This window comes from Anser anser, assembly GCF_964211835.1.
Source record: "Anser anser genome assembly, chromosome: 14".
NCBI classification, from domain to species: domain Eukaryota; kingdom Metazoa; phylum Chordata; class Aves; order Anseriformes; family Anatidae; genus Anser; species Anser anser.
Window position 1 is genome coordinate 471,519 of NC_139735.1, and position 23,650 is coordinate 495,168.

The following is a 23,650-nucleotide window of genomic DNA, read 5'->3' on the forward strand; positions in this document are numbered from 1 at the left end:
GTCATCCATCCTTTTTCAGCTTTGTCATTTGCTGTAGTTAGTCTACAGAGATAGGCTGTGTCACCTTCATTATGGCTTGTCAGCTTTGGGGATGGAGCATCCTGGGCAACACCTGGCGGGGGCCAGAGCCTCCAGTTTGTAACTGGAGCACCCCTGAAAAGCAAACGTGCACGTTTGGCCAGCAGTGGCATTTTGGTGATGAGATGTCTGATCCCAGAAGCTTCAGAGGAGACGAAAGCAAAGCAGTCTCGCTTCCAGAACTGGTGAGAAAGTGAACAGTTGTGATATCCATCATCTAAGTGCCCAGCCTGGAGGTCTTGAGATCTGAAATGTGCCTGCTCACGCTCTCGGGTCACGCCGTTTTCAGCACCACACTGCCTTATTCCTGTGAACCATCTGTTATCGTCGCAGCTGTTACAGAAACCATCTGTAGAGCATAAAACAGGAGGGAAGTTGATTGTAAGGTGTCATGGGGGAACCCCATGATGGCAGACCTCGAGGGGAGCTGTGGACAGGCAGAGGAGCCATGTGGGCAAAGGAGGACCCTGTGAGAAATCTGGCAAGAGGTGCCTGCTGCTCGTGACATTGTTCAGATGTGAGAAAAATGGGAAGGAGGTGAAAAACAGAAAAAATCTCTGATGGGGGAAATTCTGAGCTAAGTAACCCACGTGGTGGATATTGGTTTTGGGATCCCCAGCAGCTTGTTTAACCATCCCATGCCTGGACTTATCCACTGGTAAAATTGTTAATATGAGTCCCTGTGTTTGTAGAGTATTTTCTGATCCTTGATGGAGTAAATCTCTGTAAATGCTGCTGGTTACTGAATGCTCAATATCAGTGCCCTATTAGAAACCTCACCTGAGAGAGGAAATCTCTGTAAAAGTTATCTCATGTTATACTATCTGCATCCTAGATGAGTGCTCCATACGCTTCAAACTGGAGTAATGAAAGAGGAACAGAGAATGACATCAGTGCAATATGATAAATTTCAGTCATAAGCTGAAAACAGCTGCTGTACATGAGAGGAAAGCTTGCAGCTTCCAAATTTAACTCACTTAGATGACATTTGGGTACTTCTAATTAAAATTTTAAAAAAATCAATAGGTTTTACTGATAAACTAACAGATGGCTTTAGCAAGATGACCAGAGAGACAGAATGCGTGGCACACTGAGCGCTTTGGCAAAACGTTGATCCTGGTGCCTGCGCACCGACCGTTTTGCTGCAGCAGTATTTTAACAGCGGTGTACATGTATTGGGATTTCCTAGTTCTGCGAGGCAATATCTGGAGTATACATATATGTAATGATAATCAGAGCCATTTGCTGTAGTGGTCAGCACAACATTGTTCTTGTTAGAAAAGCAGTCTGTATTCCTCCTGAGGACAAAGAGCTTTCACATACAAAGAGCTAGGTGAGGTTAACATCCAGGTTAACATCCGTGAATTTGTTTCCTGGATCAGCTGTTCAGAGTTCAGCAACCCGTGGTGTCTCTGGGTACTACAAGCTTTCAGAAGGCACTTGGAAATCAGACCACTTCCTTGTCTTCTTATTCCTTCCTACCCATGACCAAAAAGTGTCCAGCCGCTCCAGTGGCAGGCCTGGGTGGGGAGCCCAGGTGCTCTGATCCCGTTGCTCTCGCCATGGAGAGGTAGCTGTCTGTAAGTCTTAGAAGTCTTTCTTTTAGGCACTTTGAAATAGGCACTGTGGTGGGGAAAGCTACAGAGAGGCACTGGAGGAGCTACCAGATGGAAAATTCTTTATTCTAGGTCGGTAGCACTAAATTATTCTCTGCTGTAACAAGGGCAGAGAAATTTTGAATGTGACAGTATTTTTAGCATTTAAATCTAGGAGATTTATTCCATTTTGGGTAAGATTAACAGCTGCTGCTAGCTCTGCAGCATTGCAACATCGTGACAGGAAATCGTACCCAGACTGCAGAGCTCAGCATCCCGTCCGGCCCTCCCTGAAGCTGCTGGGAGATCAGGACTTGCCACAAGGAAAGAAATGGGTCGGGATTTTCCCCAGGATTTGCAGGCGCTCTTGCAGTGTGCAGAGCTGCGGCGCCTTGCTGTCCCACCTTCACCACAGCCCCGCCTGGCTCGCCTTGAGAGGTCAGGCAGGTGCAGACGCTGTGCACCAAGTGCTGTGCTATGCTGTGGTTTGCTTTGTCGGCGTGTAATAATTTTTTGGGGCATTTCGCTGATGATACCAGATTCTTACTGGGCTTAATGCAGTGGAATTGATTTCCGTTTGCCAGGCTATCATTCCCCTCAGCAGGGAAAAATCAATGCAGATCAATCACATGTGATTTTGCATGCCATTAGATCCCAGTTTAACCTCTGCTGTCCTGCTCCCTTTCTCCCCCTTGCCTCCTGTGGGAGACCACACAGTTTGGAGGATCGATCGCATGGCCCGGCCACGCGTGACCCTGCCAGCTGCACTTTGCTCCACTTGGGTGGCACCAGGGAGCATGTCCCTGTCTACCTTCCACATAGCCTTGCCTGTGTTTTTCCTTTTTGCCCATCTTTTATGTAGCTAAGAGGGCTTGAAGTCCTCCTTGTTTTGGTTCCTCCTTAGCATTTTTCACAGGCAGTTAAGAAAGCTTCAGAGGCTTTGTAGCAGAGGATTTGGGTCTTGGGAAGGGCTTTTCCCTCAGCATTCCTGGAGCCGATGCAGCTCCTGTGCAGGGCAGGGCTCTCAGAGCTGCCCAGTGCCCTGCTTTATTTCATGGGAAGTGATTCCGAGATGCCCTGGCCATCCCCGGAAGAGGTGAATGGGATCTGTGAAACCTCAAAGTCCATGAAGTGACCAGGAGTACCCACAATTTCCTTACACAGAAGTCCTTGTTGTAAGGACTCGTGGAGGCTCTGGTCCCAGAAACATTCTCAATTTGTCAGCCAGTTGATGCCTGTGACAGAAAGGCATGCTTTGCCTATTTTTGCATTTGGGGCTGGGGTTTTGTTTGTTTCGAGTGTTGGTTTTTTTCCCTTCCCTTTTGTAAATCATACAAAACTGGAAGAATGTTGTTGCTCCTTTTGAAAAGCCTTTCAGTGTTCAAGCCTACACACTGGTATTTTCACAACTCTCCTTCAAAACTCATGGTTTGTTTAAAGCTCTGATGTGCAGCGTGAAGTCCTCATTGCTAACATTGTGTGTATTTCAGGGTTGTTAGAAAACCCTGTTATCTCTGTTATCTACCTGTTAATGGAGGGGCTGCCTTGGGGTGGGCGGGACGTGCTTGCAGTGAGCTGTTATCCCACTCTTACCAGCATTAAACTGGATTTGACAACTCATAGCCTGGGATTTGAATGATCTAAATCCTTCTTCATTTGGCAGCCTGGTTTGCTGTTATTTATGGTGCTTCTGAATTTATTGTCATCCGCAGACTTGTAGGCTTTGCATGCAGTGCCATCAGTGAAGTGATTTATACAAATAATGAAAAGAAAGGGTCTTCCAGTGCTGCGCTGAGGTCACAAGTCCCCTTTGTGGCCTCGATTCTCTGCCCCAGCTCAGCGCTCTGGCTCCCGGTCAGTGCCCAGCCTCCAGCGCTGCGCCCAGGAGCTTCCTGGTGGATGGGGCACAGGCCGGGCGCTGGGGTATGGGGCATGGGGCTGCCCAAGGCACCACTCCCAAAAGAGACCTGTCCCTCTGGGGGAGCAGCCAAAGGGGAAGGAGATGCAGAAATGAGTGGTGAGGCTCAGGTCCTTGCTGCTCGTCCTGCCTGAGCATTGGGCAGGTGTCGCGCTTCCAGTAGGTGCATGAAAAAGTAGAGGGAGAAAGGAATGAGAGCAAAGCTCTGTATGTCTGGAAGGAGCTGTATAGCCAGCATTGGTTTATATCCAGGGGGATTTTTTTTCAGATTTTGTTTCTGCATTTTTATCTCCTGATTATTACTATATGATGCGTCTCTCAGATCTTCCATGACTGCAGGTAGACACATCCTTTTGGCTTCAGCAGAGCTCTGCCAGCTTGTTGTCTGTCCTACAAAGTAAGAGAAAAAGCACCTATTTGTCACTTATATTTGGGAAGGGAAAATCTAGGGTCGTTTTATGCAAAGACATCTCCGTTACAGTTTGAACAATCTGCTAAGAGTATTACCAGTTCTAGCTTTTTGGGCAGTAAACACAGTCTGATGCAGAGGCTGGGCACATCTGACCTTAAACCACATGGTGAGGAATCAGGAGGTGCCTTCAGCTGCCGCACTTGTCCCCCCCTGGCCAAGTGACGGTGACCGAGCACCAGGACTTGGAGGCCTGGGGCAGATGAGCGGGCTGAGTGAGGTGTCTGTAAGAACGGATGAGCTTCAGGGGGAAACCATGAAATGCAACATGGAGATGTCAGCTCTGGGTCTTGCTGGATTAGAAATAGCTAATTTTGCAGTTTTGTGACTTACTCATTTGTGGATCTCAGACACAAGCTCTGCTATTCACAATCTTGCCGCTCTAGCCAATTTATCATAATGATGCTTACAGTAATGCTCTTCCTGCCTCTAAGACATTTTCTCTGGGGTTCACAGAGAACAAGACTTTGCAAAAATATCTGTGTATGTCATAGTCCTGCCATGCAGATGGAGAAGAGCAGTGCACAGGAAGGCTGTGTGACTCCCGAGGATGCAGAAGGAATGGGAGCAGAGGCAATGAAGGAAGACACGATCATGTGTTGACTCATGCATCCTCCATCTCACGCTGACAGTGCCCTGACACACCTTTGGCAGCGAGCATGAGGCTAGTGACAGCACTGCTGCGAGCCCTTGCAGTGAGACTCCCCGCGTGTCTCCGGGCTGCTCTCGCACTGCCGCGCTGGGAGCGTGCATGGCAGCGTGCCGCTGGTAGGGCTTCTCGGCCAGCACCTGCCAGCCTACCTGCCAGGGTGTCCGACAGCAGGCTCTAAGTGTTGTAAGCACAAGACAAGTGTGTTTCTAACAAGGTAATGAAAAATTTTGGATCACCCAGTAAAGCTCTTGCTGGTAAGGGTTGCTGTAACGTGTACCTCAGCTGGAAGGGGTATTCTTACCATGCAGGCAGATTTTTCCCTGTCTTTCCTGGCTTTGAACCTCTTCTTGGCTTACTGTGCCACGCAGAGCACCTCTTTACAACCTTGCAGCCCGCTGGATCAGCCCTGTGGTGCCAGTAGAAGTTGCATGCGCAGCTGGCGATGTGCAGTGGGCTGCACCATTCTGCCCTGGCAGAAATCATTCTGCCCCTTGGGAAGGAGTAGACTTTGAAAGAAGTGGTGAAAACTCAGCAATTCTGTGCAAGAGAGGCCCTAGAGAATGATGCCAGGCAGAGGGGAGGCGCAGGCGGTCCCCGCCTCCCAGGGCAGGTGGGACAGAGCACAGACAGGGCACCAGGAGCAGAAATGGGGTGCCTGGACCCTGCACATGGGCGAGAGGGGTGTGCAGCTGCGGGGATCCAGCTTTTGGCACTGACTTCAGCCCTCTGGTTTTGCCCTCTTTCTGTTTAATAACTGGCTCGTTTCCTCTTTACCTGGAGAATGCGCCTTCACGCGACAAAAGAATAGGGGGAGGGGGAAACCTGCTGTTGAGCGTGTGTGTGTGCCCATGTGTGTGTGTATTATAAATTTCCTATTTTTCTGATAAAGCTGCACCACTACAGTGAAAATCAAATCCAGTCTTCGATATTTTTAGCATGAAAGCGTGAAGGAACATTAATGCTCTCAGAAAGGGAGAGCTGCGGGCTGGTGCTGCTCGGAGGGGAGGGTCTCCATGGAAACAGTTTTCTTTAAATTCCTCGCATTCGGGGCACTGAGCATGTAGGGGACGAGGAAGGAAACGAAAAAGCAAAAAAGGAGAAGCTTTTTTCCTTTTTGTTGTCACAAAACTACTGTAGGAACCTTAGGAGAAATGGACATAAATTATTGATCATTTCAATACACATAAATGCGAATTTTAATAAATAATTGCCTGGTCTTGTCTCTAGCACAGCGGGAGGAGATTAGCAGGCGGCAGCCTGTAACCAGCCAGCCTGCGCCGGGGCCACAACTTTGCCGCGAGACATCTTTGACGAGGGTCTGGTGCTACACTCTGCTGATGCATTTTGATCTGTTTAAAGCTCCTTCCTTTTTCCCGTGGGAGGTGTTTTCCCGTGTAATGCTGGGCTGCAGTTATCACTCAGAGGTGTCGGGGAAGAGCAGGAGTGCAGCCCACCTGTGTCCGCGGAGAGGTCCCACTGCTGTGGGTGGGCGTTGGATGGGGCTGGTGCTGGGCGGCGAGCAGAGCTCTCCGGTGTCCTTCACCAGCCTGCCCACGGCTTGCACAGCGCGAGGCATGCCAGGTGCAAAAACTGTTTGCATAGCCAGATTTACACCCGTCTCTCATAAGAAGGGAGAGTGCGGGTTTGGGGTTAATTTTCTTAAGGGATGAAATCGTGCTGTTAGTCAGGTTCTGCTACCGAGCTGCAGGAAGGCCTGGCTGCCGGCAGGAGCGAGCCGCCTGGCTCAGGGAGCCTGCTCCTGGCTCCCCATCAGGTAGCAGCCACGGTCTGAAGAACGTCTTGCTGCAGCCAGGAATTTAATTCCTTGAAAAACCAAGTGACCTAAAAACAGTGGCTGGTGATGGAGAAGATTAAATAGTGCAAAGCAAGTATGTTTTCAGTGGTGTAATTTTAGAAGGAAAAAAATACCTCCTAGTGTGAGGTGCACATTAACACTGCTCTGGGTGACCTTTACAGACCCTGGGCTGCTGCGGCAGCTTCTGCTTTAAGTCTGTCCCCGGCACTTTCTGCGGGTGACACCCCTGCTAACGTGGGGCTCGGTGGGGACGCTGTGGTGACACGCACCACCCCGGGGGCCACCCGCCACCTGCACCGCTCGGCGCGTGCCAGCCGGCCTCAGGTGCTCTCTTTTCAGTATTGCTCAAGGTGCGTTTCTGCTGTTCAGGTGTCCTCGGGCACTCGCGGGCAGCTCCGCAGGGATGCCGGGAGCTCCGTCTCCGTCCTCCCTGCAGCAGGCCCCGCGTGCACCCCCCGGGGTGCGGGGAGCAGCGCTGGGGCCAGCTGCTGCGCTGCCGCGGGGCCTGCGGGCTGCCTGAGTGCACGACAGCGTGTTTGGGTGCCTGCCCCGAGAGAGAAACGGGTGGCTGGGGAGGGGGGGAGCTAAGTACTTAGCAGAGGACAGGTGAGAACTAGTATTACAGTTATAAAACGTTGCCTCAAGTGTGCCTGTTAAATACATTGCCAACTGGAAACTGTCATGAATGAAAACTTCTGCCTGAATTAGGGTTTACCTCAAGCTGCTGAACTGGATTTGGCTCCAAACACAAAATCTCTCAGTGCTTAAGCATTTATTTTTATCTGCGAGACCTATCTGCAGCTAGGGATGCAATTGCATGTGAGAACGGGAGACATCTTTCGGGCTGTGTTTTTCTTACGTTTGTTGTACCCAGCATCCTTTCTTTGAAATTGCAGATTGGTTTCTGATTCTACAGGATCCTCAAATTTTGGAGCAAGTCTATCCAATTTTGTAGCAGCGTGGGTGAGATGTGCCCTGTCTAGGTAATCATTGTCAATGCTTAACACGTGTTGAAAATGCACTCCCCCTCCTGTCCTTTGGGAGGCATTCACTGGGTGGGGTGACTGTATGAAAGAGAATTATGTCAGATGGATGTTTTGTTTGCTGAAGTTTTACTGGTTTCCTTTCTAAGCTCCTTGCTTCAACACAGCTTCGTTGCAAAGGCTTCCCTCATCCAAAGAACTTCATGGATCCTTGCAGCTCTGGCCTATCAGTCAGGCAAATCTGAGATGACAGAAGTGGGTGGGAACCAGAGAGATTTGTTTTCCTAGTAGAAGGGGTGCAGGAAGCTGCAGGCTCCAGCACCGCACTATGCACATGTGGGGGCACTTGGTCACACCTTTGCTTTGCTTTCTATAACCCTTCCGGATTCTCTCTCAGGGCCCAGCTTGGATGCTTGGCACTTTTTCCTTGCGTTGTTACATCTCTGGCTAACTCCTGTCCAAGTCATCATGCAGGAGGGTAACTCGAGGGTGGAAGATGCTGTTGCATCTAACTCGGTTTTGCAGTGCAGAGGGTGTCAGATAACCCAGCTATTTTTGCAAGTATTGTTCCTACCTCCCCCCACCCAAGTCTCCAATAAATCTTTGAAAGAGCAGGCTTTTTTGCTTGTTTTTTTTTTTTTTCACCTTGGGTCTCTTGGTTGCTTCTGAACTGTGTTGGGTGGAAATGGTAATTGGCTGTGCATCATCTTAGCTGGTGCATTGATGCATTGTAAACCTGTTGGCAGCGATGTGATCTGTTACAAGAGGTTTTACGTACATGTAGATTGTATTGCCTAAGGGATACCAGAAAAGGAAGAAAACAAACAAAAACCTTCCATGACCTGTTTTTCTAGTTGCAAGATGGGAATGATATTTAACCAATAATTCAAACCCAGTCAAGAGAGGATTAACAGGTGCATCTGGAGAAGCTCAGGAGCCATTCAGCAGCTTGACATTAACCCCAAAAGGACTGAAATTCTTAAGAGATATTATCATTCCTTTGTGGTGCATCCAACTCCACTGCTGTTAGCCTGGCTTTTCACCAGTGCTAGCAAGAATAGTCTGGCCCTTCTGCAATGCTTTTCAACACTTTCATTAATGTTATTAACAGATGGTTAAAACCTTTCTGGCAGATTTTGCTACCCACAAGTGCAGGCTGAGGCAGAATGGCTCCAAGCAAGAGGACAAAGTGCTTCACCTAGAGCTGTCCAGCACAGACAGCTCAGCCCTGATGCACTCCCCAGTTCTGTTTGTTCAGGTGGGAATGTTTGCCACTAGCCCCCTTGGGTTTTGTCTCCGCAGTGACACCTCTGTGTGCAGGAAATAATCTTCTTAAGCTATTCACAGCAGCCAAATGTTGTAAATGAATTAAGACAAACTTCAGAATGCATTCGCATATCATTAGAAATATGCTTAATGCTGGAGAGATGGGATAATACAGGGAAGAGGAATGAAAATTAATAGCAGCAGCGTGGAGTTCGTTACTCACCTGCTTGCTGCCATCTGGACTTTCAGAGCTCAGCAGACGTGGTGGGCTTCTTGCACATCATCAGGGCAGGGTGGATCCAGGGAGTGAGTGGAGATGTCCCCTTGAAGACATGAAAGTGGTGGGCAGCGTGAATAAATGGAAGATGGTCTCTGCCCCAGATTTCTCACCCACTGGTCCTCACATGCGTCTCTGGCACCATCCTGGGCACGGTGCGGCGTGGGGCTGTGGGGCTGCACAGGGGGCTGGGGCATGTAGCTGCGGTGCCAGTGGTGCTTTCTTTTTGCCAGCACCAGCAATTATTTGCTCACTCTGAAGGGTTTATGAAGATCCCAGGTATCGCAGTTACCCTGGAGCTGTGGCAGGGTGGCTGAGGGTTGCAGTTATGGATGGAGCCATCCACGAGATGGGATCTGCCATCCAAAGGAGCCTGAAGGCTCATGGTTTTGTACAATTGCATTGTTGAAGTGTGGCTGAGTGATTGCTCATCACTGTTGTTTAGGCCAGTGCAAGCTTTGAAAGGACTTTGGGATATAAAACCTGGAGGAATTAGGCCTGCTACTTGGCAGAAGTAATGTACGTGGGTATACCGATGTCGTCAGGCTGCTCTGGTCCGAGATGAGGGGCAAAACAGCTGGAGCGCTTGCTGCGCTGGCGGGCAGCCCCGGGCTGTGTGGTTGCTGGTGGGAGCTCGGAGCTCTGAGACCCCCGTGGGGCTGCCACAGCCGCAGCATCGTTTGGCGACGAGCGGCGCGGAAGGCACGGGCCATACAGAGCACTCGCAGCAGCTGCAGAAGCCTGTGCCAGTCTCTGAGTCTGGGTTTATGTCCTTTTCTCCTTGTCTTTTCTAATCTGCTGTAGTGACTTTCTAATGGGTGCTCAAGAAGGATAAAGACCACAGGAGGGAGAAGAAGGGACAACTCAGGCTGTGTGTTTTAGATATTTCTCGCACTGGCACATGGCACAGCTAATAAGCGAGATAACCGTTATGGTGCCCGGAGTGCTCTGGAGGGTGCACAAGGGGCACGCAGTCCGGGCAGCACCAGTGGCCTGGGTATGTGGCCGTGTTTGCGCACATAGGTGTTTGCACACACAGACGTATTTGCTCACACAGCCAGCACACGGGGTCTCCCTGCTTCTGAGGGGTGCAGGAGGCTTCATCTGCAGGCTGTACAAATCCATGGGTATGGGCAAATGAGAGGGGAATAGAAATGCAAATTCTGTCAGCCTTCCTTGCAGGAATGAGCTGGCTGTTATAATAACTAAGTGCCTTTCATTGCAAAATCAATCTTGCACCAAGTACTGGGTCTCTGAGGCTGCCTTCATTTTTCCCTACCCCTGCTTTGTGTTTGCTGAATGCTGCGCTTGAAGGCAGTCAGTGACACCAGTTGGGCAATAATTGCCACAGAATTAACCTCTGACATCCTTCTAAAAATAGCCCTAATAAATCCAATCATTAGCAGTTCTCCTGCCCGCTTTGCCTCAAGGGTAAATGCTGCAGATTAAAGCGTTTACAAGCCACAGGTCTCTGAGCATTTCCTCACCTCTCCCCTTGCAGTAACCTCGCACCTGCCCCTGCGGGGGAGTTTTGTGCGCTGGTGGTGACAGCGGGCACCAGCCCTGTTCCAGGGGAAGGTGAATGGTGAGAGCAGGGTGGCTGCTGGGTGAAGGAGGAATGAAAGGCATCGCTTCTGTTTGTCCTGACGGAGCCGGGGAGATTCAGCAATGCACAGGGAAAAGTGGCACCATCAGTGTGGTCCCTCAGGCTGCTCTGCCCAGTGGGTTAGGGCGGCAAGGGTGAGGGGTCCTCACCTGCTGCAGTCCCCCTCTCCCTGCAGGTGAAGCCTGAGGGAGGAGGGGGTGGCAGCGGTGCCAGCCCAGCGTGCACGGGCGAGGACAGCGTGGAGCCGGCCGGGCGCTGCTCGCTGCCGTGCCCCTCGGGGCCTGGCCCCCTCGCGGTGCGGGCGGCTCTCCTGAGCGTGCCGTGGGGGTCCCAGCTCCGTACCCTGCCAGCCTCCAGCACGGCAGGGATGGGAAGTAGCCCCGAGTCAGATCAGGCCTGGGGTCATGCCCCTCTGGACAGCAAAGTTCCAAAATTCTGTGTCCATTGTTATATACAACAGAAAAACTGAGACTTAAGGAAATTTCACAGGGGAGACAGAGTGCTGACAATACACGTTGCCTTTAGCTGCATGGGGAATGGCGCTTTTTAGATGCCTGTGAAAAGCCAGTCTACAGTTACTTAAATTGTCTTTGTCTTTCTTTTCAGCTGACATTATCTCTACAGTTGAATTCAACCACACAGGAGAATTACTAGCAACAGGGGACAAGGGGGGTCGGGTTGTAATATTTCAGCGTGAGCAGGAGGTAAGTGCGAGTGAATGCAAAATGCCCATTTTATCCTTTTAAAAGAAGCTTCCTGCTGTTTCCTAATCTGTATGCGTCACTCTTAACCTCAGTTCTCTCCTGGCAGACTCAAAACCGAAAAGTGACTATTATCAGAAGCAGGATCTTGTAAAACACCCTAAAAAACCACATGGCATTTCCTGCATCCTTTTAGTCTCATTGCAGCTCTATGCAGCATGAAGTAGGTCGGAGCAGGCTGGTGCACAAAGTACCTCCAGCCATGACCATGCCATTCGCAGACCCAGCAGCGCTCTTGGAGCCCCTCTCTTCTCATCCAGGTTTCGCAGGTCTGGTGAAGTCTCCCCCCTTCTAGGCCAGGGCTGGGCTTGTGCCCTCAGCTATGAACACGTGGGAGCTCAGCGGACAGCAGGGGCCCCCTTTGACCCTCTGACCCCATTCCTGCTGGTGTTCTACCTGTCTGTGCTTTGGGGTATTTGTTGAGTTTGTCATGGGGGCCCTGCATTGGAGCACAAATCCCTCCAGCAACACCCTTTACACTGCCAGAATCTGAGGAAAGCATAGTTGGATCAGTGATCACGTTTTCCTTCCGAAACACTTCACTGGAGGAAATTTTGAGTTCTTTGTTAGAAGTTTTGGGTCACAGTCTGTCCAAATTCCTGCAGGAGTCACATTTGCACTTGGTGTTCAGTGTGAGACTGAAAGGCTGCTGCATGTACTGGTGGTCCAGCTGTGCACAAAATGTGGCTGGCAAAGGGGAGCTGTCATGGGCCCTGGCAGCCTGGAAGGTCTCCCTGCATCTCCACAGCTGTCCAGGGTAGTTGGTCTGGCATGGCTCACACGGTGCTTCGCAGCCTGATCTGGACGGAAGCAAAGCTCCCTTTGTGGGCGGTTTCTGAAGGTGGAAAGCGACGAGTGAGGCCTGGACATGAAAAATGTTGTCCAATGATGGTTTAAATTTTTCTCAAAGTTGTAATGTTCACACTATTTCTGTATATGCTGGATGAACGGATAGGTTAAAGGTTACATGCATAGACACTTCATCTGCCTTTCCATTAGTATTTCTCATTTATCTCTCATTTTATTATTCTACCGCTTTTCTTGAACTTTCCACTTCCTAACATCATGCAGGATATATTCTATTCACCTCCTGCCCTGAAACACTACTCTGCTCCAGGAGACAAATGGGACTTTACCAGCCCAAACACATCATTTGCGTGCGGGAAGTTAATCTGCACAATAGTTTTCATTTAATTACCTCAGCCCCATTCAGAGCCTGATGCTGTAAGGTTCACTGCATGGGATTTGGAGATACACAATACCTTTCGAAACTGAGCACTGAGCCATGTTATACAGTATTAATTCTTGCAGAGATTGTCTCCTTTCCGTGATTGTTTTATTCTTGCTTTATATTTGTGCGTCTGTGGGGTGGATTCTCCTTATTCTGTGCAAGTGGAGTGATCCCGGTGGTGTCTCTGGCGCTGGTTTCAGCATGCCGGTTGGGGTTAGCTCGCTGTCAGCCCTCGTTGTTCCTTTCAAGTTTCTCCCGGAGGTGACCGGCATGGGGGCTCTGCTCGCTGTGAGCGCAGCGCGAGAGCAGTGCCCCAGCCTGGCATTGCCGGCGTGCTGGAGCTGGCACAGCAGGAGGGTGCTGCACGGGTCTCAGCTTGGCTTTCTCACCTGAGCTGCTGCGTGTCACCGCGGTGAGGTGCTCACTACTGTGCAACAACCTTGGAGGACAAGAGAGTCAACAGAATATTTTCTCTTCTCCATGTCTTAAATTTCTCTTTATCCCCCTTCCTGCAGAGCAAAAACCAACCCCATCGCAGGGGAGAATACAATGTTTACAGCACTTTCCAGAGCCACGAGCCAGAGTTCGATTACCTGAAGAGTTTGGAGATAGAAGAGAAGATCAATAAAATACGATGGCTCCCACAGCAAAATGCAGCCTATTTCCTGCTCTCCACCAACGGTACGTGACCATGGCCGTGGCTCCCCCAGCCCTGGAGAGGCAGAGGGAGCTTCTCTGTAATGGTTCTGCTGGAGAAACATGTTTTTTTAAAAAATGTTGACTCACTTCACAGCAAACACCAATATAAAGAGGGTAGCAGGAACTCGGCCAAAGTGTTCTGGCAGAGCCTGATCCTTGTGCATGAGCTTTTGTCTTTATTTCACAGCTTTCACTCACTGCAAGGGAGTGAATCTTTTCCCACTGCTGACAATTTATTTTTTTTATTTCTTGGTTTTTGGAACCTGGGAACTCTTTGTGTTTTTGGTGATGGTGGTGGTTTTTAAAGAAAAAACACAGATGATTTGTTTGAATTTGCGTTCAGCTCAGCAGTTTCGTGTTATGTTCAGATAAATATCAGGAGAATCCAGGAATATTACTTGGGATGAATGGGACCTTAAGATGGATGTGACTTAATTACTTCAGGGGAAAAGAAGGGGTCTAATTATCTTCCATAACCAACTTACTTTGTATTGTAGAATTGACTCTATTGATCATTATAATAAAATTCAAAGACTTACTAAACTCATTTGGGGGGAGAATCATTGAAATGCAATGAAGATTAATTATAGAGCATAATGTTCTGTTAACTGAGTTTTTAAATAGTTTTTTGATTAACAGGGATATTATCTTTGCATTTGGGATGGTGTTTCGTATACTAGCAGGTTATCAAAACAGCTCTTTGTAAAATATTCCCATGTTATGCTGTTTCTTTTTGTTCTTACTCTTAAACTAACATTATATATAGAAACACCCTGAAGTAAAGTGGGTTAATAAAAACAAAATTAATGGCAGTCAGTTGCAATTGCTGTGTAAAGGGGAAAATTAAGATGAATTATATAGTTATGTATCAAACCTGTTGGAAGTGATGATAAACTATTGATGGAGTCTGCCGAGAGAGGAAAGAAAGCGCCATCATTCAGTGTGAAGACCACCTGGAGGACTTTGTGGCACAGGATGAATGGGATGCCCAAAGGGGACGGGGTGGGGCACTGGTGGTGAGGGAAATCAGGGCTGCTTTCAGAGTCAATAATAGATGCTAGAGTTGGTTCAGTTTCTGGATGGGGAAAGTCACAAGTGACTTCTGAATAAATTATGTTGTGATTTCACCTTGCTCTGGGAGTTTCCAGGAGAGAGAGAGCTTACATTCCCAAGGACTTGCTCCTTCAGAATTCTGCTGTATCTGCCAGCTTGCCTCTAGCCTTGAGTCATCTATTGCTCTGTTCCACTCTTCCCATGCTGTATTTCTTGCTTAACCTACATTAGAAGAAAAATTAAGTACGTTGAAGCATTCTGTGCCCAATGAGTTTTGTCAGCTCCCTGACACTCACCCTGTAGCAGCACAAGCACTGCTGTGGCTGGTGACCCCCATACCTGATGGGGCTAACCTAAACCAGGGTAGCCCCGGGGATGCTCCCACCCCTCCTCGTGTGTTTTGTCAGGGTGTGCAAGGCGGTGGCTCGGCAGGTGAGTGGAGACAGGTGCGTGCAGGCACGCACGGCTCGGCAGCAGAGCAGAGCTGGGCAGGCGTGCGTGGCGCTGCCGGCCGCGGGGACACACAGCCCAGCTTCCCCGCGCCGCTCGGGGCCCTGCTGTTGTAGCCAGTGCCTCGTCACCTCCTCGTGCAGGGCTTAGCGAGACCCCATCGCTCGGTATGTTGAACGCCGGCGTTCAAGGCATAATCTCCGAGGCTGCCTGCCTTGGGAAATCGCTTTTCATATTATTTGTACGTTAATCTGATGGTTCTATTTTTTTGTTCAATCATTTTTTTATGTATGTAGTAAGTGCACAAGCTGTTGTCCAGCAGGAGTATGAAAACAAAAGTTCTCAGGGCAAAGTGCTGTGGTGACAGTTGCATTTTCTGGGAGGGTTTCTTTCCATGTAACTGTGTTACTTTCAGTATGTTAAAGATGAGGATGTGGCAGACTTTCAACTGGGAAGCCAACTGACCTGGCCTTACCGTTCCTGTCAGATGTTCCTCTGGGAGCAGCCAGGCGTAACTCTGTCTTCTCTCCCAGATAAAACTGTGAAGCTATGGAAAGTCAGTGAGCGAGACAAGAGGCCGGAGGGATACAACCTCAAGGATGAAGACGGACGCCTCCGAGACCCCTCCATGATTACCACGCTGCGGGTGAGTGAAGTCAGGCCAGAATCGTCAGGAAACCTTTCTTTTATGGGCTTGGAAAAAAATCGCAGCCAGTGCTACTTGTGTACAGCAGTACCAGTAACACCGCGCTGGCTTGGTGGGTCTGGCGTCTGAGGGCAGGGGTGCTGGCTGCTGTTTCAGTCGCTAGTGCTCTTGCAGGTGCTGCTCAGATGAGGATGGAGCAGGCGTGTGGTGCCGGGGTGGTGTGGGCACTGGGCAGGCACACCGCGAGGCACTCTGTCTCGCTGGGTACCCCGGTGCTGCGGTCACTGCCACCATGCTACCCGTGCCTGTCCTGGCCGGGGGACAGCACCCAAATGTCTCCCCCTCCATGGCATTTGCAAGCACAACCTTGGCTTCTGCAGCATAAGTACCTTCTCTAAGTGAGTTTTCCTGCCAACCCATGTAGATTAAAACTGGCCTCCTAAACACCCAAGGCTACATTTTCCATTTACTGCAAGGGAGTTGCATGCACAAAACCCATTAAACCAGCCATCCCTGCGCCCTGGGAGTGCTCCCATGTTTGGGAGCGCTGGAGAGGGAAGGCACAGCAATGCTGCAGTGCTCATCTTCTGGGCTTGCTGTGCACTCTGGGCCTTGGGAGATGATTGCACCAGGTGAGCAGCGTGCCAGTAAATTTGCTCTTCCTCCCAGTGCTGCCCTGCTGTGTCTGTTTCTGATCTTTAATTTGCATATAAAGAGCCAACTCTGGCCGGAGGCAGTGCGTGGCCCGTTAATTCAATCAGAGCTCGCCCGTGCTCCGGGAGCTCCGGCTGCTCAGGTCCAGGCAGCACAGAGACCCTGTAGCCCCGTGCCCTGCAGGAGCAGCCCTGCCACGAGCAGGTGCCCCTCTGACGGCTGGGAGAAACCTCGCTCCCCTCTGCTTGATATTCAGAGCAGAAACAGAAAATTGCTCCTTTAACCTGTAGGCGTAGAAATTCCAAATATTCAGTAATTTTGTCACGGCATTAATCAGGCCATACTAGCTTGTCATTTATTAATATCCTGTCAGAATTTGCATTTTAAGTACTCAGGTTTTGTATTTATATATATAAAGTTGTTGGTATGATTACCCTTGGCTCACTTTTATAGCTTCCAGTTTCATTGCAGATTAAGCCTTTGAGAACCCCAGACAGCTGGTTAATTCTCGCCTCCGTACTGAGTTGCTCCAGGGGCCAGCAGGCATTTTTCCTTACAGAGCAAGAAAACATTTTATTTCGTGTATATGTGTATCTGCTGTCATGCTTCAGGCAGCATTTCCAGATTAATACACTGTCACCCAGACAGTCCGTTGGAGAACTTCGCTCAGGATCTGGATGCTGGTGCTGTAGTTACCAACACTAAGCGGGATGGGAGGTGGATTGTAAAAAGACAGCAGCGTTAAGGGGTATTACTGTGGTTACTGCTTTTTTCCTCTGTCTACATGCATTGAAAAGCCCTGGGCTTACAGAGAAAGTGCAGGTCCTACTTTCTCCTGGGTCTGTGGTCTTGACACCTGTGCTGAGCTCTGCAGCGGGCACTGGTGGGTGCTGGTATTGGTGCTGGTGCCTCCCTTCATCCCCATACCCAGGGTCTCCTGAGCACCCAAAACAGATCATTGGAAACAATGCAAAATAAAAAATGATGGGTCAACATTCTCACAAGTTACCATTTTTTTAATATTGATTTATTTTTATTTCTAATGTATTCTTTAAGAACACTGAATTTCTGGGGGAAGCAAAGCAGCCCGAGTTCAGGGTAAAGGTGATGTATATTTCTTTCCTTTCCTGCACAAACTGCTTTAAAATTGACACAACATCAATGTAACATCTTACGTGAAATATTTCATTATAGAAACATTGAGTTTTGACATTTTGAAATGAAACTTCTAAACCTTTTGAAAAAGCATTATGAAAGTTTCCTTGACTTTTCTTAAAGGCTGGATATCCAGAATGCTTATTGGCCTGAATAGCAAACAGACATATTTCGGTGTAGATCAAGGATTTATATTCTGGGCTGGCCTGCAGCGTCATCTTCGTAGTGCCCCATGCACCCCAGACGTTTGCCTTGCCTCCCGTGCCCGTGGCCCATCACGTGCCGGGGGCCGGGGCTCCGTCTGTGCCGGCTGCTGCTGGGCTCCCCTTCCAGCTGGCAGCAGAGCGCGGGGAGCACAGCCTGCGGAGCACAGCCCGCGGCCGGCACGGGGCCCTCGTCTGCATGCAGCCGCTCTTCTGCCCGCGTGAGGCAGCTGTCGATGCTCTGGTGTCGCTCGGAGGGTCTTGAAGCTGTCCTGCTGCTGCTTCTCCTGCCTTTCTGGCATGGGTTAGTGGAGCAGGTCTGCGTCAGGGTGCGTGCAGGTGCATGGAGCTGGCCCCCTGTCAGGGCCGTCGCTGCTGGAGCAGCCGCTCCTGGCGCCTCCGCACTCGCTGCACCACAGGCTGGGAGCAGCTCAATCGGCCAGGCGAGGGTAGCGACGCCTTGGCAGGTGGGCAGTTATGAAAATAAATAATTGTTGTGCTCATCTGTGCTATTGATTGTTGGCGTTAGCTGATTGCATTTGACCACATCCTGGCATTTGATTTGGCAACCGCAGGGCTGCAGGGGAACCAGAGATCGGTCTGGGCATCCTTTGCAGGCCTTCGACCCGAAGTCACAGCCCCAGCCCGCCTGCACTGCCTGCACGTGGAGCGCTGTCCCCGAGGAGGAGCAAGAGTGCTGGGGTGTGGCTGGCACCAGGTCCAGCCCCGGGCAGCGCGGTATGGGGCTTTGTGGCCAAGGCACCCTCCTCCCGGCCCTGCTGCAGCCTTCCTGACCCCACACCAGATTCCGGGGTGGGAAAGGTCTGTCAATGGCTTTTTCTATTCTCACTTCTGCTTTTTTTCTGGCATTTTTTTTTTCAATTGTGAATCACTTGCACTGTATGTGAGAGAAAGGTGAGGCTTTAGATAAATCATTAAGTAATTTGTGTTCATGCCGTGTGCTGGTGCCGTTGCAGGCCCTGTGCTGGCTCTGGCGCATGCGGAGCAGCAGCTCTGCAGCTCCTGGCCCCTGAAGCTCCTGCTTTGCAGCAATAGGAAGAGGTAAAACAGGATGTAAGTGCTTGGTATGACGGGTATTAGCATCAGCATCTGTAACGTCTTCTGTCCCTAAGGATGGAAAATAGAGGAGCCTTCAGCCAACTCTGGTTTGAGCTAATGTTTTGATGATTTTACTTAGACAGATACTTACATATTTAACAATTTTACTGCAGCTTGGCGTATGTTGGATGTTTAATTGTCCTGTGATGACTCGCATTTTTGGAGTAAAGCCGCATCCATCCACAGTTTAATTTTCAACCACAGACAAGCAAAAAAGGGTTTTAAAACCACCTTGCTGCAATCATCTCTTACCCATTCATCGTAATGGTTTAAATTTACTTGATGAGCATTGTTCTCTGAGGAATTTCTAACCCACATAATGCAAAAGGAATATTTAACTCTGCTCAGACTGTGAAGTAAGGCTTTTGCAGTCATTAAAAGAGCTCTGCTTATTTGGATAGGCCCCCAGTCTAATAGCTGTAGCCCTTCAGCCACTGAGCTGTGTAGAAGCCTAAATTAACAGCTTCACAGAGCTCTCCAAGTGCCTCTCTGCATACAGTTGTACCTGCGCTGTGGGATGTTTGCAGGAAATAATTAACACAAATAATATCCAAGGCTTAAATCTTTTTAAATAGGGAATGTGTTTGCTTTGATCCCCGCACGGTACAAGCCAGAGTGAAGAGGAGCACGGGTGTGCATGCCCTCCCTGTGGGACGTGGCTGCACACATCCTGGATGCTGTGCTCAGCAAGGGGCTTGCTGTGGCTTTGATGAACAAAACTGGGGGAACCATCTGGGGTGAAACAGCTTCTGGGCCTCATTCCATAATAGAGAGGGTCTGATTTTCATGTTGCTTGTGTAAATAGAAGAAAAAGCAGCAGGCTGTGCTGCTAGTGCTGCCTTCATATTTAGTAGCTGAACTCAGAACACTGCAGGGACGTCTTCCCCACCTGCCCCTGGCTCCCAGGCACTGCTGCTCAGGAGGGCAGTGGGTCTCTGTGCAGCATGTGCCCACCTCCTCAGAAATGGGTAACTGCTGTTCTGAGTCCCAACAAAGTCCCAGAGTCACAGAGGGTTAGCTCTGTGAGGGTGGGATTGCGGAACGGCGTCTCAGGAGGGTCTTCCCGAGTGATCTTTGCAGGGTGGCCTTGGCTGAACGCGCAGAGTGCCAGGGCACTGTGTCTCTGAGGGAAGCCACAGTGTCCTCTGTTGTGTGGAGGGCTGCAGGGGCAGGCAGCTCGTCACTGCATGCAGGTCGATAAGCTTCTGATTAGCTTCTGAGCCAGTGAGAAAGCCGAGATGCAGCACGTGTCAAGAAGGCTTGCAATATATGAATCATTGCCTCTGTTTTCTGTGTGATACCAAAAGAAAGGGAAAAAAGGCATTGCAGATGTCACCAGCAGTGTACAACCTTATTAAAAAGTCTTCAGCTCCCCTTCAAATGGCGTTTTGTCCATGCCTGAGGCAGAAGGGGACAGCACTTGCTGCCCAGACAGACCATGGACGTGAATGTCCAGAGGCGCACTGCTAACTTGTGTGCCCGCTGGCACCCCAGCTGGATGTGGATAGCATATCCAACAGCAGCACCAGCACAGGCGTACAAGTGACAGACACAGCGATGTACTGTTTGGAAGCTATTTCTAAAGAATATCCTTTTAGGCCGCTCCTGCAGTGCCCCTGGTCACGCCACTGGCACAGGTCCTGCCTCCAGCCACTGCAGAGAAGAGAGGGAGCATCCTGGCTGTCGCTGCCCATCTCACTCTTCATTCTTCCCAGGTCATTAGATGCATTCTTTCTTCCCTGGTGTAAGCTCATTATTCATCCATTTAATATTAGTAAACTTGCTTCAAAATGCTGATGACCAGGACTGACCTTTCAGATTCTTTTTTCATCTCTTTTTCCACAGCAATTGTCCTGTTGGTATCTATGTCTAGACGTACTGTAAAAACAATGTGCCGGGCAGAATTATCAAGCGGGTTTAGATTACTCTGAATTTGTGTTTGTTAACAGAACTGTGCTTTTACATAATTCTCCCTGGAAAAGCAGGAAAATTGTAAACTGCTAGATGAGATTTGACTGACGCCAGCCCTTCTCGAGTGGGAGAAATAAGTTAATACTATTGTAAACAGTCACATCTTTAAGGGGAATGTAACTCTTACGGAGTGTGAATAAGAGTTGAGGATTTTTAACTTAAGAAAAAAAAAATGTTCTGTTTGTTCTTTGAATTCTTGTTTCAGAGTTTAGGTACAGATGGTGAAAGTTATCCTGAAATGTAATAACGGAACTGGGCCAGATTCTCAGTTACAAACAAGAAAAGAATCCTATGACACTATAAAAATAAACAAGGAAGGGGAAATCTGGGATGCACATGAAGTGACGTTTGCTATGAATGCTGTCCGACTTGCACAAAAAATCCCTCCTCAGCTGGCCCCCTTTTGGGGCGGGTGGTATTCGGGTGGACTGACCACGCGGCGGGGTCGTGTGAGCGGTGGTGCGCGGAGCTGGGCACCGTGCTGCCGTGGGCGATGATGGAGAGGAGCGGCTGGGCGCTGCTCCCACCTGGGGCGCGTGGGATCCACCGGGCCCTCGGCTCCTCCTGGCCTGGCTCAGAGGCCGCTCACACGAGGACATCTCCCCTCACAGCTGGGGCCTCTGCCCGCAAACCACTGTCCTGCTGCCTTCTGTCCTGGGCCTCAAGGTGGGGACTGAAGGACAGCGACCTTCGGGAGTGCCTTGGTGGCTGACGGCTCAGCGCAGGGCTGTGAGCCCAGCATGCGAGCAGAGCTCGGCAAGCAGCCGGATCCAGTCCCATACCGTGTCCCCATCCAGCACTGGTGCTGCAGCACTCGGCATGCCAGCAGCCTCCCTGGCGCAGCAGTAGCTGAGCGGCTTGACAAGGCTCCTTCCAGCAGGCTGGCCGGGGTGCGCCGAGCGCGCTCATGAGTGCGTACCTGTCCTCGCTGCGTGAGCTGCAGCCGTGGCCGCACTGGTGGAGAGCAGAGTCCAAGGACTCATCTCTGTCGGACAGGCCCCTGTCGGCAGCTGGAGAGGGAAATAGGGTCAGGCATGCACACATTCCCAGGAACCCAAAAGTGGAAATTTTGTGCGGCTCCTGCACTTTACCTGACTGGGGGCGTGCTGCAGCTCTGAGGTTGGTGGCGTCACTGAACCCACCATGGGGAAATACAAGCAAAGAGATTAAAAAGTTGCACCCAGCATCCCGAATTTGTTTCAGACATCAAATTAAAGGCTAAATGTTGGGAAATTAAATTTTTGCTACTTTGGACTGCAGTAATGTCCCCGAGCTGCAGACCCTGGTGACTCCAGTCCTCCCCCTTCTCCTGCCCCCGGGCTGGGACCTGTGCCCCTTTGGGGCAGCCCGTACCGCTGGGACCCACGCGCAGGAAGGGGATCTTTGGCTGGTGAGAAGCCTGTGCTGGCGTTTCAGCGCATGAAAAGCTCTCTGTAACAGGCGACAGAAGAAACAGTGCTAGGGTAAAGCTTAGCAGGGATGGAAATGTCTAGGGAAAACAGATGAAACCAGGAGCTCTATCAGCTACATGGGCTGGTAATTAGATAGCAGGTTTATCTTCACACAGGAAGGAATCTTCTCACATGTCATGGGGAAAGTCCAATAAGACAAAGTTCTGAAGATCATGAAACTGTCAGACTGCCATGAAAATGGTGTTTGATTTATATTTTGTCTGCAAAATATTAATTTGCAGGTAGTGTTGGCCAGTTATTCCTGGTGCTGACAGCACAGAATATGAGTATTTGGGAGGTAAAAAATAAACATCAGGGAGCGTATTCTGAGAGGGGCTTAGCTGTGACCGGAGGCTAAGTACCTGGCAGGATTTACCCCCAAGCAGCCAGCACTGCAGTGATTCGGCAGTAACTGGATTACATTTTCCTTCTTATAAACCTAAGGCTGGGGTTAATCTGGGCTTCGGCTGCGACTAATCTTGCTTGGCCAAATCCTGCTGGCTGGCGCAGTGCACAGGGTGGCAGAGCAAAGCACCGGGGGAGTGGAGCTGATGCTGGCTACCCTCACTGCTGCGGCTCAGCTGCAACAGGCAGAGGTTGTCCTGTGCACATGAGAAAAGTGAGCAGGATCTGCCCTGCCGGCTGGTCGGCCAGCACCCCACGCTCAGCAGCAGCACTGTCGTGTTCGCGGAGCGAATCGGGGTGGGAGTTGCAATAAAATCGGCACTATAGCCACGGCGCGGCCAGGCCAGCGTGCTGCGGGTCCCTGTGCACTCAGCAGGGAGTTCTCTGGGTCAAATCTGGATCTCAGCGTCTGATGAGAAGACATTCCCACCAAGGGGACAGTGCTTTGGTGGAGATTGTGGAGCCCCTTGGTTAGGGCAGCAGTTTTCACCCTCTTTCAATTTGTGGACCTCTAAATATTCTCCATCTGAGGTGTGGAGACTTGTATAGTGAAAACAAACCTCTGCAGAGGGTTTCCTGTCTCAGTTTTCCTCTGATGTCCCTTTAGGAGCAGCCACAAGCCTCAGTGTAGGGCTTTGCTGAGGCTGCCACGGGCCTGCCCCAAACAGCAGGGACAGTCGGGACCTGGCACGAGGCGGGCTGCCGTCTGGGAGAGGCAGCGTGACCTCGCTACACCGGGAGCTGTGAGTTGGGCCTTTTTCCCTGTATATTGACTCATGTTCTGAAAATACTGAGCACTGTATGCCAGCTCTGGCAGAGGATGAGGTTTTCCTCAGGAGTGCCGCATCTCTGCATCCTTTCAGACCACATCTGTCACAGCGCCTTGAACGACAAGGAAAGCCTCTGCCACACAGGGCTTTTCCCCCGGGAGCAGGCAGTATTTGGTGCCAGCCGACATAACACGCAATGAAAGAGGGAAACAAAGCAGAATGACAACAATTGCACACACTTCATTAACTGCGCCTGATCCTCTGACCAGAGGCTGAACATGGTGGGGGGAAACGCAGCAGCGGCAGGTGGGAAGGGGCTGGGGCACTCAGGGCCCTTTGGCTTGTGCTGCACCTCCTGCACCAAGCCACAAAGAAAATGAGTTTTACAGCTCAAGGGAGGATTAGTGCCTCAGTAACTGTGG

General features: G+C 50.3%; 1 protein-coding gene across 3 annotated transcripts in view; it reads left to right on the forward strand.

Annotated features, from left to right (window-relative positions):
• Positions 1-23,650, forward strand: part of PPP2R2B (protein phosphatase 2 regulatory subunit Bbeta) — a 102,796-nt gene that overhangs the window by 62,890 nt on the left and 16,256 nt on the right. For all 3 annotated transcript variants that reach the window (XM_083798475.1, XM_083798474.1, XM_083798476.1), the window contains 3 exons: positions 11,267-11,364; positions 13,168-13,333; positions 15,388-15,500. In XM_083798475.1, the coding sequence (XP_083654601.1) occupies positions 11,267-11,364; positions 13,168-13,333; positions 15,388-15,500 (377 nt within the window). The remainder of the gene's footprint in view (positions 1-11,266; positions 11,365-13,167; positions 13,334-15,387; positions 15,501-23,650) is intronic.